This window comes from Pongo abelii, chromosome 11 (assembly GCF_028885655.2).
Source record: "Pongo abelii isolate AG06213 chromosome 11, NHGRI_mPonAbe1-v2.0_pri, whole genome shotgun sequence".
Lineage (NCBI taxonomy): Eukaryota > Metazoa > Chordata > Mammalia > Primates > Hominidae > Pongo > Pongo abelii.
In genome coordinates this window covers 119,574,586-119,592,648 of record NC_071996.2, presented here as the reverse complement: position 1 = coordinate 119,592,648, position 18,063 = coordinate 119,574,586, and the positions used below count along the sequence as shown (strand labels likewise).

The window sequence follows — 18,063 nt, the reverse complement described above, 5'->3', positions numbered from 1 at the left end:
CCTTGAATAATATTGTTTCATTATAACACTGATGAGAAAAAAAATGGTTTCATTATGTGTCATTTTGCTTAAAGTCACAATTTTCAAGAACCTATGGACAACGTTAAGTGAGGGCTTAACTGTAGAACACAGCAGAAGCTCAATAAATAAATGATAATTAAATGACTGTATGCTTTTGTCCAAGACATCAGGTGCCCAATATGGAACTACGCCATGCATTTTGTCCTGTGGCCATGTTACTGGCTATTGATAGAGTGAACAGAGGACTACGGAGGAAGAAAACATGGTCTTCACCAAGGGGCATGTCTATCATTTAGGACAGTTTATCAATTTTAGCTCAGTAAGAGCAAATCAAGGGTAGAAAATCTACTCTTTAGTTTGCTCTTCTTCCTATTTTCCTACATCAGATGGCTGATACCTGATATACTGTTAGAAAAGCACATGTATTTAACATCCATTTGTACCTATGAATGGCCTTGGTCATCTGTATTCTCTCGGTGGCATATAAGCTATCAGAAAAGACGGATTTTGCATATGACCTGTAAGTTTCTTTTCAGCAAATAATATGCTATAGGCATTCAATAAATACCAAAACCAATCTCCTTCATTTACAGGGTCAACAGCAGAGACACAAAAGTGATTTGAGTAAGCCCCCTTCACTACCCCATTCCAATTCCTTTTGTTCTCCAGTGCAGAAGTTAAAGGGCTGAAAAATTAACTGTCAGGAAAACAGTTACCTGTGTGATGAAGAGTTGCCCATTAGAAGGTGGATAGATAGGTATGCAACTCTTTTTATATAGAATTCGCACAGAAAGAGAGATTGAAACAAATTTTGCATCTCTAGTATAAGTGAAAAGTTTCTCTATCTCATAATCATTTTCATAATACGTATTTTAAACAAGTAATATCTTATACTTGGGTTCTAAAAGAAAATCAAGTCATGTTTTAAAAATGGTGGGGCAAAGGGCATGAAAAAAAGCAAAGATCAAGCCTAACATTGAAATAATGTGTGCTGTCTTCTTTCTGGGTTTAACTTGCATTGGTTGCTGTGCAAGTGAGGAACTGAATGGTTTTGGTACATGAAGATGCTGGTCTGCTGAAACGGAAAGTCCAAGAACATGGTATATGAAAAGTAGCAGGGAGATAAAATCTGGGTGAGGTCAACCAAAGGGCTGTGGATCCAGCAGGACTGAAATGGCCTAAGGATCTGAGAAAGGGGACAATGTTCGCCCACACAGCTGCTCCATTCAACAAACAGAAAGGCACAGCCCTGAAATAGGTCATGCTGCGTAAAGAGTCTAAGATGGAACTTACATGTTTATTTATTATTTATCACTTTGTATTTATGCTTATTAAGGGAGAGTTTAAGTTCACCGAACACTGAGCATTTCCCAAAGCCATGCAGAAAGTCATCACGTTTCCCACGTAACTCATTATACAATACAGTTTATATTTAGAATTTATATGTATATTTAGAATAAAATAGCATAAGTATTTTAAAAATATGTTTTAAAAAAAGACAAATTACAACTTACCCTGAACAACAATTTCCCAGAAATGATTTAATTGTTTAACTTCCACTTTCTCTCGAAGGGCTTTCAGGAAGTTGTTAAAGCGCTGCTCTTCTGAAAACTGTGGTAGCAAGTTGGGGTAGAGGAGGCAGCAAGTCAGAGCAAACACAAAAACAAATTCACCCCAGACTCTGAATCACCTTATTTATTACAAAAAAAAAAATGTTCTTCTTTGGTACATGGGAAGCTGGCATTCCAAACTGAGGTGTGTTCACTGGGGACCAGAAATCCTTCCATCTGTGGAAGGCACAGAGCTTCCCAGAGTCAGTTTTTCTGTGGTGGCCTAGCCCTTTGTTTTTAATTTTTAACATTTAATGTAGAAAATCCCAAACAAAAACAGAGAACAATTTAGTGAGTGCTCACACCCTCATAACACAGCTTCAATAATTATCAATTCAGGCCGAGCATGTTGACTCATGCCTGTAATCCCAGCACTTTGGGAGGCTGAGCCGGGCAGATCACCTGAGGTCAGGAGGTTGAGATCAGCCTGGCCAACATGGGTCCGTCTCTACTAAAAAATACAAAAATTAGCTGGGTGCGGTGGCAGGCACATGTATTCCCAGCTACTCGGAAGGCTGAGGCGGGAGAATTGCTTGAACCCGGGAGGCAGAGGCTGCAGTGAGCCGAGATCATGCCACTGCACTCCAGCCTGGGCAACAAGAGTAAAACTCCTTCTCAAAGATAAAAAATAAAATAAAGAAATAATTATCAATCAAACCAATCTTGCTTCCTCTATACTATGCCTTCTTCTCCCATAACCCTCCAATTATATTGAAGAAAATTTCAGTCAAATTATTTCATTTATAAATATTCTTGTATGAAATATAGAAAATATATACTCTTTTAAAACACTCACATGCCATTAACACCATATAAAAAATTAATAACTCCTTAATAGAACCAAATAACTAGCCAGTATTCTCATTTTCCTAATTGTTCCATAAAACTTAGAGATAATCTTTTTACAGTTCAAAAAATAGCCCTTGGCCAGGCACAGTAGTTCACCCCTGTAATCCCAGCACTCTGGGAGGCCAAGGTGGACGGATAACCTGTGGTCAGGAGTTCAAGACCAGCCTGGCCAACATGGTGGAACCCCATCTCTACTAAAAATACAAAAATTAGCTGGGCATGGTGGCATGCGCCTGTAATGCTAGCTACTTGGGAGGCTGAGGCAGGAGAATCGTTTGAGCCTGGGAGGTAGAGGTTGCAGTGAGCCGAGATCCGCCACTGCACTCCAGCCTGGGCGACAAGAGCGAAAGTCCGTCTCAAGAAAAAAAAAAAAAAAGGAAAAGAAAAAATAATAATCTCTCCATTAAGATTGAATGATATGTCACTGAAGTCTCTTCTGCTCCTCTTCTCTCTTATTTTTTTTAAGAAATACAAGGTGACCTGGTATTTTTAAGGACACTGGGTGGCAACCATGCACAGAAGTGTTATAAGACACTCCATCTAGCCTGGGTAGTGCTTTAAAAACGCAATACACTTTTACTATCTCTTTCCATCAAACCACATCTTTCTCCATCCAACTGAATCATCTGCAGTCTTGTCCTGACTCTACTTTTCCAAAATCTGTCTTTTATCTGAAGAGTATTCAGGTTATCTACTTCTGAATCTGTTACTGAATCTAATTTTAATGATTTTTCCATTTTCTTGTCACTCTTTGTAAGCACCTAAATTATTTAAGCATTAATTCATTCATACGTTCGTCAAGTATTTAATAAGCACCCACACAAGAACATATACTACAACTGTGCCCACTTTAAAAATATGCTTTCTAATTTAAACTTGCTCACTTCTTACCTAGAGATATAAAAGCCTATACATAATTCAGAAAAGTTTTAGAAATATTTTCTAACAATTCCTAATAAAACAATCAAACAGACAAAACCCACACAAAAGGCATGGGAGGAACTTATTGTCAGTGTTCTTTTTTTTCTGACATTTAGATCCCTACTCCTGTCTTCATAAAATCTTTCCCAATAATTATACCAATATATATTTTCCATCCATTTCCCTAAAATAGCTCATCCTTTACAATAATGAGTGGGCTACCAGAGGTTATAAAGGAAATTTCCTTGGTTCCCTAAATAGGAACAGAAAGCAAAGGCTAGGGCTTCAGTACAATAAAAAGCCAACTTTCACGGATAAAACACCCTACCTACTCATCTTTATCCCATCTCAGAAATGACAGTGATAGTAACATGAGTTTAAGTCATTTTTAGTTCCACTGGCATACACTGCTATTCACATTGAGAATGATAATTTCCACGGCCCAGGCTCATTTCCAGGATGCTGTATGCCTCTTTCCCTGTGATAGTCGCCAACTGTTTAGGAAGAAAAGAGATGCTAGGATAGCATTACCTTAATGGCTTCTTCCCGGAAGGCTCGGATGCAGTCCATGCTCTTCATAAAATATGGTGTTTCATTAGTATCCAAAAACTGTTCGATGTGATTTATGAGCTGGTTACTCGCTAAAACATAAGACAACAAATTTTCTTAGATTTGAGTGATGCCTGAGAGAGGGTATGCTTCTGTGTTTGTGCCTATAAGTATGTATTACAGTTCACAAGCCTCATGGTCAGCAAGCACAATTGCCATACTTCTTTTAGGGGAGAGATGAGATGCAAAATTCTGATTTCAAAACTATGTATTTGAAAAGTCTGAATAATACCTATTGATATTTGTCAAGAAATTAATTTCTAAAATGCTGAGAATTATAGTTGAAATATTCCTTTCTGTGATGTCAGAACCTAGGTTGCAGTTGTTTTTAAAACTGCTGTTGTTGTTATTTTATTTTCCCCCAGAATTTAGGGGCCATTTGGATAATTCAAAACTGCCTTTCCTATTGTATTCACAGAAAACAGATCCTCTAGTCCCTCCCCTAATTCTACTCAGGTTAACTGTCAAACAGTGCTGGGCAGTGAAAAATAATGAGCCAGGGACACCCCATCTTCTACCAATCCAAGGTTAAATTAGAAAAGATCAACCCTAGTCTTAACAAAATATCCCTTTCGAATGAGAAATCATTACTATCTATCTTATGCCCTTAGCTGGACCTGAATATTCTCCCTATTGCTCACTACTCCAAAAGCCACAAATACTTAATAAACAGTTAACTGTCAGCAAGCAATGTCATAAATGCTATAGAAAGAGAAAATGCATTCATAGTGTTATCATTTCCAAAGTAGATTATACCTTACAAAGAAACAAAAAATTCTTCAGTATGAATAAAAAGCAGAGGAAAAAGGAAATCTAAAAGTCATGAGGAAACTTAACTTGCTGTGTACAGATCAAAACTGACCCTTAAGATCTGTGTGTGGAAGAACAAATCAGGGAGATGTGGGTATTCATGCCTAAAGGCTCCTCTCCCTTGTCCCCTGAAACCATTCACTAGCTGTGGCCGTTTGACAATTTATGCTGAATGTTCAAGATATTCTATGACTGCATGTTTCCCCAAATCACAGCCTCCTGTGAGCATTCTAGTAGCTACCTGTGTATGCACAATGCTAAAGAAAACTACTTTCAAGCTTTACCAATAAAGGCCCCAGGCCACTAACTCTGTGAATCACAGTGACCTGAACATTACTCAACGCCTTCCTTATTAAAAACATGAAATCGGTGCTAAGAATCTACTTATTTCCTAAGGACCATACAGCATGTGGAAAGGATTAAAAAGCTGGATGAAGTATTTTTTAATACAGCAATTTTCCAACAAGGGAAAAATATCCCCAGTAACCGTTTCATCCCTTCTACCAACTCGGAGATTATGATCTCCATTATAAGAAAGCACTTAACAAACTTGAGGGATTAAAGAAACATTTTCATGCAATTTCAGAAATCTTTACCAACATATCCCGCAGCAGTGAATTAATATCCAACTGCAATTCAAAGTAGAGAGAGAATGTTCAGATGAACCTTTTTAAACAAGGTAAATAATACAACCCTGATTAGTAGGCAGAGCAGAAAACCATCAACAAAAGCTCAAAGCAAACAGAAGTTATCTCCCCTTTTCAGCTTGAAAAGCAAAGTAACAGAAATGTTTGATAACAGAAAGCAGTGTACTTTCCCAGATCATCTGATACAAAGTTCACTTGAAGTTACATTATCTGGGCACAAATAAAAACCTTTACAGGCCAAGGGCAATAATCCTAGAGACTCTAAATTCTCCATTTCTTTTGAAATGAGAATAGGAAATCTTAGGAAGCTATAATGTAAATGTTTCTCTTTGTTTGATAGTATGTATTTATTGTGCGACTACTACGTAGAAGATACTATGTTATGTTCTGTGGGAGACAGAATTAAGTTGAAGACAAGGCCCTTGCCTTTGAGGAGTTTGCAGTTGAATAGGGAATATAATGCATATACATAAAATTAACACTGGGAAATAATGTGAAGAGGGCTATGAGTTTTAAGGAAATACATTAATTGGTTTGAATTTTTAAAAAATCTTTGGTGATTACAGAAAGCTTCACAAATCAACATGGCTTTTTAGCTAGGCAATGAAAAACAGAATTTGGCAATTACACAGCAGGAAACAGAATTAGTCTAAGTATGAAGAAGAGGTGAGAAAGCACAAGCTGTGTTTGGAGAAAAGCTAATGGCATCACAGATACTAAGAGAAGAGATTTAAAAGAAAGAGTTGTCTACTAAGAGAAGAGATTTAAAAGAAAGAGTTGTCTGCTGTGTCCAAACTATTGCATAAAGACTACAAGGAAAAGAGTAAAAAGGGCATAGGCAATTAAGGATAGAAACGTAGGGAATCCTAAGAGATGGCAAACGACTACACAGGTACTAAATTGCTTTACAAAAAAACAAAGCAAAACAAAAAACCAAAACAACCAGCTTCCTAATTTTATCCTGAAATATGACAGAACACACACACACACACACACACACATACACACACACAGTTGCTATCTTACAGAGAAAAATATTCAAAAGAAACAAAAATAAATACCCAAGCCAACAATCCATTTGCAATGATACAGGAAAGAAAGCAGTCCGGTCTACCATAAATTCTTTGTAAAAGGAAGTAGCAGGAGTCTCAATACCCAGTTTCTTTGTAAAAAAAAAATGAAGTCCTGATGTATCTGTGGGCCCATTTGGATTTAGACTGTTCTGCTCTTTCCTCCAGAGGGTTCAGAAACACAGATGGATAAACATATCCAAACTTCCAATAAACCCAATGAATACAAAGAACCAGATTTTGGCCTTCTAGGAATACTCAGTTACATGGCTTGTGAATCTGGTCCATGATTCTAAATTCTGTCCCTCTACCCAGACTACTTTTGTGGTTCACTGACTATAACGAACCATTTAACACCAGGGAATAGCTGTGATGGATGATGCTTGAATATACTGAGTATCAAAAGGGATGTAGACAAGAGACTTCCTTTCCAAAGTTTTGTGGCACTTCACATTTCCCTGCCATTTGTAATAAAAGTAAAAGCAGAAATGGCTGAAAAAATAATATTCTATAATATTTGGCTGGAATACGCCTTTGACTCCCCTGCCCCACATAAAGGAAATGCTGATCATCAGGGTGCTTTTCTCTGCTTCTACATCAATTACAGCACTGAGGAATGGCTTATCAGTCTTAAAACTCAGTAAATCACAGCCCCAATTAAAATTCACCAAAATGCTTTTCGAAATTAGTCAGTGACTCAATAATACTCATTAGTAGCTAAAATAAAAAATGGCCATTGGAAGGGCCATCCATCTTAGGATACTAAGTCAGGCAAATGGCTGTCATTTATTTCCAGGATTACTTCAAATGTCTGTTTTGGATTTTGAGGTTTTAGAAAATGCAAAACCTTTAGATATGGGCATCATATACTAACCCAGTATCTTAAGTGAGTACAGATGTTGACACCCAAAATTAATCTCAATACAATACTTCAGTATCATATTCAAAATGTTATCCAGATTTAGAAATGTTACAGAAGAGGAAAATGGCGAAGTTTTCTTGTTTAATCTCAAATACACATTGTGCTTCTCTACTGAAAACATTCAACACCACCCAAAGTCCTATAAAATGGACTACACCTCCCCTCTCACTGCGCAGTCACCAAAGTCAAAACACCCAGGGCCATGTGCATGTCTGCCTCTGACTTTACGTTTACTCACTACCTCTGTTCTTTGCAAAGATGTTTCCAACAAAGTGAAAGGAAGTCATTTATTGTGGGATTTTCTCCTCCATCTGACAGAGCCCAAAAAGCAGTAGGTTCCCTCATCTGTCACACATTATATATAAAAGACTGTGAAGACACCTCAAATGATTTGGCTGAACTCAGTCATCATTTAGGATATTTCCCAATTTAATTCTTCTCACTTTCTCAATGCCTCATGTAAATGTTACTTATTGAAATGCTGTACATTTTGCAAATGTCAGCAGTTAAATAAATTTTAAATGTGAAGAACAAATTTATGGCCGGTCGCAATGGCTCATGCCTGTAACCCTAGCACTTTGGGAGGCCAAGAAGGACGGATCACTTGAGGTCAGGAGTTCGAGACCAGCCAGGCCAACATTGTGAAACCCTGTCTCTACTAAAAATACAAAATTAGCCAGAAACCGCTTGAACCCAGGAGGTGGAGGGTGCAGTGAGCCGAGATCATGCCACTGCACTCCAACCTGGGCAACAGAGTGAGATTCCATCTCAAAAAAAAAAAAAAAAAAAAAGAAAGAAAGAAAAGAAAAAAACAAATTTATATAGCCAATGACAATTGCATCTTTATAACACAAAATTAAAAGCGACAATAAAAATCAAGCACTTAAATCAAAATAAGTATAAGGTCAGGTAATTCATTATTAAGAGAATAAAAAGGAGTAATGCCCATCAGCAAATAAAACTCTAGGCAAGCAGTCCAGTCTACCATAAATTAAATCCACATGTAAATTATAATCATTGTTTAAGCCAGAAACTTTTAAAAGATATTTGCCTGATAAGAAAGAAAGTCTGTTTCAACACAGGCAATTTAAGAAACATATCAAAAACGGGCTTTCTTTATGCCTCTTTACTATCGGATATAAATTGGCCATTGTGGGTAGAGGCAGCGTGTATATCAGTCAGGGTCCAACACAAGGAATATAAATCACTCCAAATATTTAACACAGGAGATTTAAGACAGGCAATTGTTTTGCAGGTTATGAAGTGTGTTAAAGCCAACTGAGAATGGTGCTGTAACCCTGGGATTGGTAACAGCAAGAAACCCTTAGCATCCCTTGGGTACTCAGGAAAAAGAAAAGAAAGGGTATAAATAGAGCTCAGGGATCTGTCCTACGGGAGCTGAAGACACTGAGGACCAAAGACGCTAACCAGCATAGAAAGGGAAGAAGAGATACACTGGTTTCTCCCTCCCTACTTCCCACCAATATCTCTCATGCCGAACCCAGCAGGAGGTCTTTAGACACAGGAGCCTGGGAAATGCAACCTACAGGAGCCAGCTCTGCCCACACCTCCCTCAGACGCAGGGCATACAGAAGAAGGGAGGGTGAGGAGGGGATCTAAGGGCACAGTGTGTTATGAACTCACAAGCGGATGGCCCGTTTTATGAATTGGATATTTCCAGGAGAGAGAAATGCAAGGCATCAGGCTGGGCCCAGTGGCTCACGCCTGTAATCCCAGCACTTTGGGAGGCCGAGTCAGGCGGATCCCCTGAGGTCAGGAGTTCAAGACCAGCCTGGCCAATATGGCAAAACCCCATCTACTAAAAATACAAAAGTTAGCTGGGTGTTGTAGCGTATGCCTGTAATCCCAGCTACTCAGGAGGCTGAGGCGGAGGCAGGAGAATCATCTGAGCCTGGGAGGCAGAAGTTGCAGTGGGCCAAGATCTCACCACTGCACTCCAGCCTGGGCGACAGGGTGAGACTCCTTCTCAAAAACACAGAAATTAGCAAGGCATCATTTAAATTATAAGGGAAGCTAAAATTTGCAGGTTTCTTTCTTTCTAGTGAGGTAGGATACAATGAAATTCAATTAAAAGTTACTGAAGAAGTTCAAAAGCATATTTAAAGCTTCTCCCAGACATTTTAATTTTTTAAAAATAGCTGTATTTCTATAAAAAACAAATTATGTAAAAAAATATTGTTTTTACTTCTACTTGAAACATCTTTAGAGCTACATACATTTCCTTTCCTTTGGGCCTAACATGGTTGTGACATGCAACTGTGTGGACTATGACAATAAACAAGAGGTACTGGATGCAACTGAGCACTTCCCATGGCATTCTGGTCCTCTCAGAAGTCAAACGTACTTATGAAATTTTAAGTACAAAAAGAAGGTATCTTAAATATTTTTTCTCTAAATCATACACACACACACACACACACACACACACACACACACACACACACTGCTGACTTATTTCTTAAACACCCTTCTTTCTGCTTCCACTTCTAAAAGAGTTCGGACTGAAGAGTGCTCTTTGCTCTTGGTATTCTTGTTTTTTAGTTGCATGGTCTTTAATGAAATATTCTTATTGAGGAAAAATAAATCACTGGATGGCAACAAAAGAAACAGAGAACTAGGAAAAAAGCATAAGCTTGAGTAACCTGAAAATGACATTGAAATTTGTCATCTTTTTTAAGCAGCTGGACTGAGAAGCAGACATAGCTCTGCTCTTTGCCTTAGCCTGCGCTTCTTCCACCTTCTAGAAACTGTTCTGCTAGCTCTTTGCCCCAAACTTCCTCAATCTAACAAAAAAGAAGTTCCCTGCTTCCCTTTCAGAACAGAAAAATCAGTAGATACGACAGAGAGAACACCACAGCCATAATATTATGCATGACCAGTGGCACAGGAAATTGGACTAAGATATGCAAAGTGCTGACCACCTCAACACACAGACGCAGTCCTGTATTTTTAAATTATTATTATTATTCTTACCAATAACTAAAAAACTCAATTAAAACCTCACCATTTAAGTTCCACAAGTTCAGTCAGAGCCCATTTTTTCATGCTTAACGATTTTCTCATTAAGTGCAGTAATTTCTTACAAATTGCACTAATAAAAGTAAGTCCTGCTGGGTGTTTCCCCCCCTTTTTAAATGGTGCCTTTTCATTGATGTGTTAAATTAAAACCCCAGGCACAAGGAACAGAGTAAATGCAAGGTCTTTATTGTCAGAATTCATTCCTACAGACTATGAGATCTCTCCCTTTTATTTCTGTTTTTATTTGAGCTAGCTGTGAATCCTAGTTTGTAGCCACAGGAAGAATGATATGGAAGGTCTCTTGGCCTTAGCTCACTCTGTATAACAAATATGGTAGTGGGAGCTAATGAGAAACTAGAAAAATGATACCCAGTTAGCCCATTGGCTGTAAGCTCATTTTATGTAAGAGAGCATTATGATATAACATTTTTATTCTGATGAATAATATTTCTCTTCTTAAATAGCTTGGGTATATGACCAGATCTGTTCCCAGGTCAGCTGACAAATTTTAAGTTTCCTGGTAAGTGGAATGGTTCTGTGGCATTCTATGGTCTTGTAATTTTTTATTAAAAATACTCAGTTTACCCATTAAAAAATCACTAAACATATCCCATAAAGCCTGAAGGTCATCAATTAATATTTATAGGGCATACAGCAGTTAACTAAAGACCAAAGAACATGCACTGCCTAGTGTAACTAATTTTCCCCAATTCTACAAAGGAGTACACTTAAAGTAGAATATTGAGATATTATGCTAACATAAGAAAGAAACTAAAGGAAGACTTTCTAATTAAATGAGGAAATGATATCTTTCAGCTTTTTAGGAAACATATATGCCATATGCCTGAAGGAATGTGTTGTGGTGGGGGGTGAAGGCTAGTGAGGGCAGAGAAAGAGGGTCTCCACAATTTTCCAAGGTCCTAGAATTCTAAAACTTGCCAATGCTTACTAAAATTGATAGAGAAGAATTAAGAACTTTATCACCATGCTTGATTCCATTCCAAATGAGCAGTAAGGGAAAGGAAAAATGCAAGATAATAGTGATTGGTACTGTAGCAATTTTATAGTATCTATCCAGCTTCATACCTGAATAGATGTCATCAAACTAATATAGGAAGTAAGTAGAAGACACCAAGTAGTCATAGTAACGGTGCAGCCAAGAGGAAACAGGAACACAAAATCAATCTGGCAATGGGATCCAATTAAAAGTTGGTAATTGAATGGAACTGAAACGCAGGTATCAGTTGAAAAGATAGAGTGAATGATGAGTCAGACTCCTCACCAAGGAGAGAAACAGGCAGCCATTGTTGAATGTGCTTTTGGGGAAGGTGGACAAGGGGGAGGCAGCACACAAGTCTTCTAGGATGCCTCAAGAATTTGAGTCTTTTTTGAAAGGAAATATTAGGTACTAGAAATTTTAGAAAGACCATATTCTATGTGATAACTCCTTCTAAAAACTGATAAATAATGCCTTGGTCTATACGGTATCTTTCCTTAGGGACCTCTCAGATTCTTCTTTTTCCTTTCATTTTCCCCCTCTATCCTTTCTAATTTTATGAAGAAAGTTTTACAGTATTCTAGAGGTCAAAATACAGACATGTTAGATTCTGTACTTCTTCTTTGATGGGGCTAAGACTTAGGAATTGATCCAAAGAACCAGAGAAGTAAATCTGCTACAATTCAAAAATTCAAATTCTTATTACTCCCAAGCACTGTTTTATTAAAGTCGCAATGGAAACCAAAAAAGCCAGAAGGAGGTCATTTTGTCTCACTGATGGTAGAGCAGCAGCAGTATCTAATGAGTCATACTATAATAAAACTACGGGCAGCATTGGGATCCAAAGATATACTGGTTCAAATCACAAGCATCTCTTTAGAGTAGGATTTGGGGGTAAAGATAAGAATGGCCATTTTTTTTGTAAAGAGTTAATCAGCTTTAGAAAGCCGATGCTGCAAGGGCATTAGCAGGAATATGGTTTGAATACAAGGTTCACAGAGGGAATCTGTGTAAGAGTGGGTAGGGAGTGGCAGAATGGGACCAGATTGTGGCAAGCCTTGAATGGGGGACTGAATGGGCGTAATTAATGAGGGCTAACCCAGAATAAAATCTGTGCTATAAGAACTTAAATCTGTACAAACATATGGGCAGGAATGAAGGAGAACTTTGAAGGTTATTAATGAAGGATGCTGGAACTGTCCAATGATAAAATAATGAAAGCCTGAATTAGGATAGTGATAGGATGGAAAGGAAGAGACAGACCTGAGAAGTAAATTAGAAGATGATTAGAAAGCAGAAGAGAAATGGATACAAAGTTGTCAGAAATGCCAATAAAGAAACTCAAGGCTGGGCGCAGTGGTTCATGCTTGTAATCCCAGCACTTTGGGAGGCCGAGGCGGGCGGATGATCTGAGGTCGGGAGTTCGAGACCAGCCTGACCAACACGGAGAAACCCCGTCTCTACTAAAAATACAAAATTAGCCGGGCGTGGTAGTGCATGCCTGTAATCCCAGCTACTCAGGAAGGCTGAGGCAGGAGAATTGTTTGAACCTGGGAGGTGGAGGTTGCGGTGAGCCAAGATCGCGCCATTGCACTCCAGCCTGGGCAACGACAGCAAAACTCCATCTCCAAAAAAGAAAGATACTCAAGGGGCAAAACAACAGTAACCACACTGCTTATTTCTGGAGAGAGTCCCATTAATAACATCAGGACACGCCATCACTTAGGTGGTTGCCTTCCTTAGAATGCCCTTCTTTGGGCCCTCTCCTATCTACCTTTACCATAATGGACCAGGTTATGCCAACCTCCTCCAGGAATTCTTTTTAAGACAGAGTCTTGCTCTGTTGCCCAGGCTGGAGGGCACTGGCATGATCACAGCTCACTGCAACCTCCCGCCTCCCAGGTTCAAGCAATTCTTGTGCCTCAGCCTCCTGAGTAGCTGGGACTACAGGCCCACGCCATCATGCCTGACTAATTTTTGTATTTTTAGTAGAGACAGGGTTTTGCCATGTTGGCTAGGCTGGTCTTGAATTCCTGGCTTCAAGTGATCCACTCGCCTTGGCCTCCCAAAGTGCTGGGATTACAGGCGTAAACCACTGTACCCGGCCCCTCCACGAATTCTTCTTCAAAGTAGTCACCTACCTGCATCTGCACCCATATATACTGCCTTCCATCCTATTGCCTTTGCTGAACTGTCTGTGTGTTATCTAAGTTACCCCTTCCACCTGTGCCCTAGATCCCATACCTCTCCGTTACTCAAGGATTTCTTCCAGTCTCATGTCTTAAAGTCTCTATGGCTCCTTCTCCACGATTTATACATACAACTCAAACCTTTTTCCTGAAGTCCAGACCTGCATGACCATCTTCCCCTTCTCAGCAAATGGCAATTCGTCCAGTTGCTCAGACTAAAAATCTTGGGAGTTATTTTTAAACTCTTTTTCTCTCACACACTCTACATTCAAATGATCAGCAAAACTTGACAATTCTACTTTCAAAACGGATCAAAAATCGGACCTCTTCTTACTACCTCCGGTCACAAGGATTAACGCCGACGCCTTCTAACTCATCTGCCTACCTCAACCTTGCCCTTTTCCTCAACGTGGCATGAAATATAAAACCAGATCCTCCGCTCTTTCAAACTCTTCAATGGTTTCATATTCACTCAGAGAAAAGCAAAAGGTCTAGGAGGCCTTATGTGATATGTACCCCAGCCAGCTCTCTGACTTCTCAGCTCCTACTTTCTTTGCTCCAGCCACACGGGCCTCCCTGATGCTTCTAGCCAAGCATACTCATCTTGAGCTTCTCAAGAACATGCTGCTCCCTCTGTCTGCAAAGCTCTCCTCACAGATATCCACTAGGTTCTCTCTCTCACTATCCTCAATTCTCAGTTCAACAGTGAGGACTTCCCTGATCCTCTACATAAAATTATAAGCCCATCTCAACCTAGCATTCCCTATCCCACTATCTTGCTTTACCTTTTCTCTATAGTGCTGCCATGGGCTGAACAGTATCCCCACAACGCCCCCACATTCCTCTCCTTACCAAAACCTCACAATGTGACCTTACTTGGAAAGAGAGTCCTTGCAGATGTGTGATCAAATTAAGATGAGGTCACTAGGAAAGGCCCTAATCCAATAGGACTGACATCCTTATAAGAAGAGGCAAACTTGGATACAGACATACAAGAACTCCCTGTTAAGAGAGCAGAGATTAGAGTAATGGATCTACAAGTCAAGGGATGCAAGAATTGCCAGCTGTCACCAAAGGCTACGAGAGAGCATTGAACAGATTCTCCCTCACACCTCTCAGAAGGAAGCAGTCCTGTGATTTTGGACTTTAGTCTCCAGAACTGCAAGGATAAACTTCCACTGCTTTAAGGCACTCAGTTTGTGGTACTCCATTACTGCAGCACTAGGACACTAACAAAAATGCTTATCACCATTTGACATATATTTTCTTATTTGTTTACTGTCTGTATCTTGGTATGACTGGCACACAGTAGGCATTCAACAAATAATTGTTGAATGGATGAACAAATGGTGTAGGCCTCACTGGTTTACTCCTCTAAAAGCCTAAGGAATGAACATGTCTTTTTGTTGTTCGTTCAGTTTAAACCCATAAGCTGTGTATTTAGTACTGGCTGTCACTTAGGGGAGTAGACAGTCTAGAACTCTCTTTTATCCCCTCCCTCCCTTAATTTTACACAGATGGAAATGGTTACAATAAAGTTCTATTGAAGGGGGAAATGCAGAAAGAATAACATGCTATGTAAGAGATATATGCAGATGTACAGGGATGAGATATCACATCCAACACTGTCATGATTATATGCATGAAGACATCTTGGCGTTTTATTATTGCTTACTAAGTATGCCTCATCTCATGTTGGTGTACACCTTTTTCTTTTCTTAGATCAAGCTGCTTGATGCCACTGGGAATGGAGGGTTTTCCCAAAATGTACTGTTTCTGACGATATCCCCCAATTTATTATACCCTAAAACAATTAACCATCTTGATTACAATACAGGGAATCAGTAGGGATGAACAGGGTTATTCCTATGAAGACAGAGAATGTGGGTATGGGCAGAGTTTCAAAGGGAGGGGGATAATAAAGGAGATGTCCACTTTTTAACTTTATATGCTATTATATTACTATTTGCATTTTCCCCCATATAAGCATGTACTTATTTTAATGGAAGCCTAAGGAGCAAGTAAATCATCTCGAAACAGTTAAGAGATTGTCATACAAGGAGACGATAAACAATTGTTTCTATTTCTAGTGAGCTCTCAACAGGAAGACAATTTTCATGGGGTGACACGATACTTCTATTTCATTGATTATTTTCTTTCTTTTTTGTTTTATTCCTTCTGAACCACATACTTTGCTCTTTTTGTTTATTATTCATATACTTAAAGAGCAGTGGTAAAAAAGGCCCTTAGAAATAATTTCATCTACTGCCCTCAGGAAATTTGAAGCAGATCTGCAGGCATATCTTATCTTTGGTTTGTGGCTTCTACCCTCCTTACAATCCCATACATTTAAAATTCCAATGTATAAGTCTTGCTGGCTTCATTACAATCCAGCTCAGAATAATTAGACACAGGGCAAATTGTGGGATAATCCAACCTTAGTTATATTTTCTTCTCAGTCCATGAGACAAAAAAGGAGTCAAACAAAATAAATACATGCTTGACAAAAATGGGACAAAAGAAGAAACAAATGAAAGGAATAATGAACCTATAAATTTTCAAAATCTATAAACATTGAACTAAGACTTGATGTACTTGCTATACCTGTTGCCACTAAAATTGACTTTCATTTCTCACAACTAATCACCTTTCTGCTCCAACAAGTTCCTAAAATCTACACAATTTTTCCAGTACTGAGTAAACTTATCCTCTACTAATATAAATTAATTTTTCCCTTGAAATAGAGGATTCAGAAACACACACAATCTTGCAGCACACATAGCTGTTCATTTTTCTTAAAACGCCAATACCTGAAGACCTTTATTTAAAATATACTCTATTACCTGAACTGACAGTGTTTTCTTTAGTGTTACCCTGTAAAAATTCACTAGGATCTCATGACCCAAGCTGGTTTAGCTAGGTGAGACAAAAATCATACAGGTAAGACAGATTTGAACAAACTATCAACCAAATTGCCCTGACATTTCCAGCACACTTGTCCTAGTAACAGGAGAATACACGTACTTTTTAAGGCCACAGAGAACAACTGTCAGAACAGACTATATGTGAGACCACATAAGAACAAGTCTGAATAAATTCAGATGAACTGAAGCCACTCAAAGTATGATCTCCAATCACAACAGAATTAAAAAACAACAACAGGAAGAAACTGGGAAATCTTCAATGTTTGGAATTTAAGAACACATTTAAATAACCCAAGAGTCAAAGAAACAATCATGAAAGACATTAGAATATATTTGAACTAAATGAAAACAAAATCATAACACATCGCAATTTATGGTGTGAAGCTAAAAAACAGCTTAGCAGGAAATGTATAGCTTTAAATGCCTATATTAGAAAAGAGGTTTCAAATCAATAATCTAAGCTTCCACCTTAAGAAACAAGAAAAAGAAAAGCGAATTACAGCCAAAGTAAGAAGAAGGAATGGAATAATAAAGATCAGAGCAGAAATTAATTCAATGAGAATAATGGAGAAAATCAATAAAACTAACTAAAAGCTGGCATCTTAAAAAGATAAAATCCATAAGCCTTTACCTAGACTGACCAAGAAAAAGGGAAGATACAAAATCCCCAAATCAGAAATAAAGAACAGATCTCAAAAATATTATTATAAGGGAATAATAATCAATGTTATACTAAAAAATTAGACGAAAGGAACAAATTCTTATAAAGACATATTACTAAAACTGATTCAAGAAGAAATTTTAAAACTGACCAGATTTATTAGTTTAAAAATTGGGCCTGGTGCAGTGGCTCACGCCTGTAATCCCAGCACTTTGGGAGGCCAAGGTGGGTGGATCACTTGAGGTCAGGAGTTCGAGACCAACCTAGCCAATATGGTGAATCCCGTCTCCACTAAAAATACAAAAATTTGCCGAGTGTGGTGGCAGGCGCCTGTCATCCCAGCTGCTTGGGAGGCTGAGGCAGGAGAATGGCTTGAACCCGGGAGACAGAGGTTGCAGTGAGGCAAGATCACGCCACTACATTCCAGCCTGGGCAACAGAGTGAGACCCCGTATCCAAAAAAAAGAAAAAAAATTGAATTAGTATTAAAAAGCTTCCCACAGCCTCTTCCTCACAGTTCCATGTTGAACTTGAGTTGGAGGAGGCAAGTCTAGTCTTAAAATGGAGGTAAAACCACTACCCGGTCGCCCCTAGGCTGACTCCGGCCATTGTCACTGCCACTGCTGCCAAGAGAAGGAAGGCCATGATCCAAAGGAACCCAGCGCGGTTGAGAAAATTGTTTACTGGTGGTCTGAGCTTTAAAACTACAGATGATGGGTTAAGAGAACATTTTGAGAAAGGGGGCACACTCACAGATTGTGTGGTAATGGGGGAACCCCTAGCAAACATTCCAGA

The 18,063-nt window shown here is 38.8% G+C and overlaps 1 protein-coding gene across 2 annotated transcripts in view; it reads right to left on the bottom strand.

The window, feature by feature from the left end:
- The window catches only part of XRCC5 (X-ray repair cross complementing 5), a 96,558-nt gene that overhangs the window by 11,932 nt on the left and 66,563 nt on the right, over positions 1-18,063 (bottom strand). For both annotated transcript variants that reach the window (XM_054548689.1, NM_001132890.2), the window contains 2 exon segments: positions 3,933-4,042; positions 1,536-1,632 (listed from right to left, as the gene is read on the bottom strand). In XM_054548689.1, the coding sequence (XP_054404664.1) occupies positions 1,536-1,632; positions 3,933-4,042 (207 nt within the window).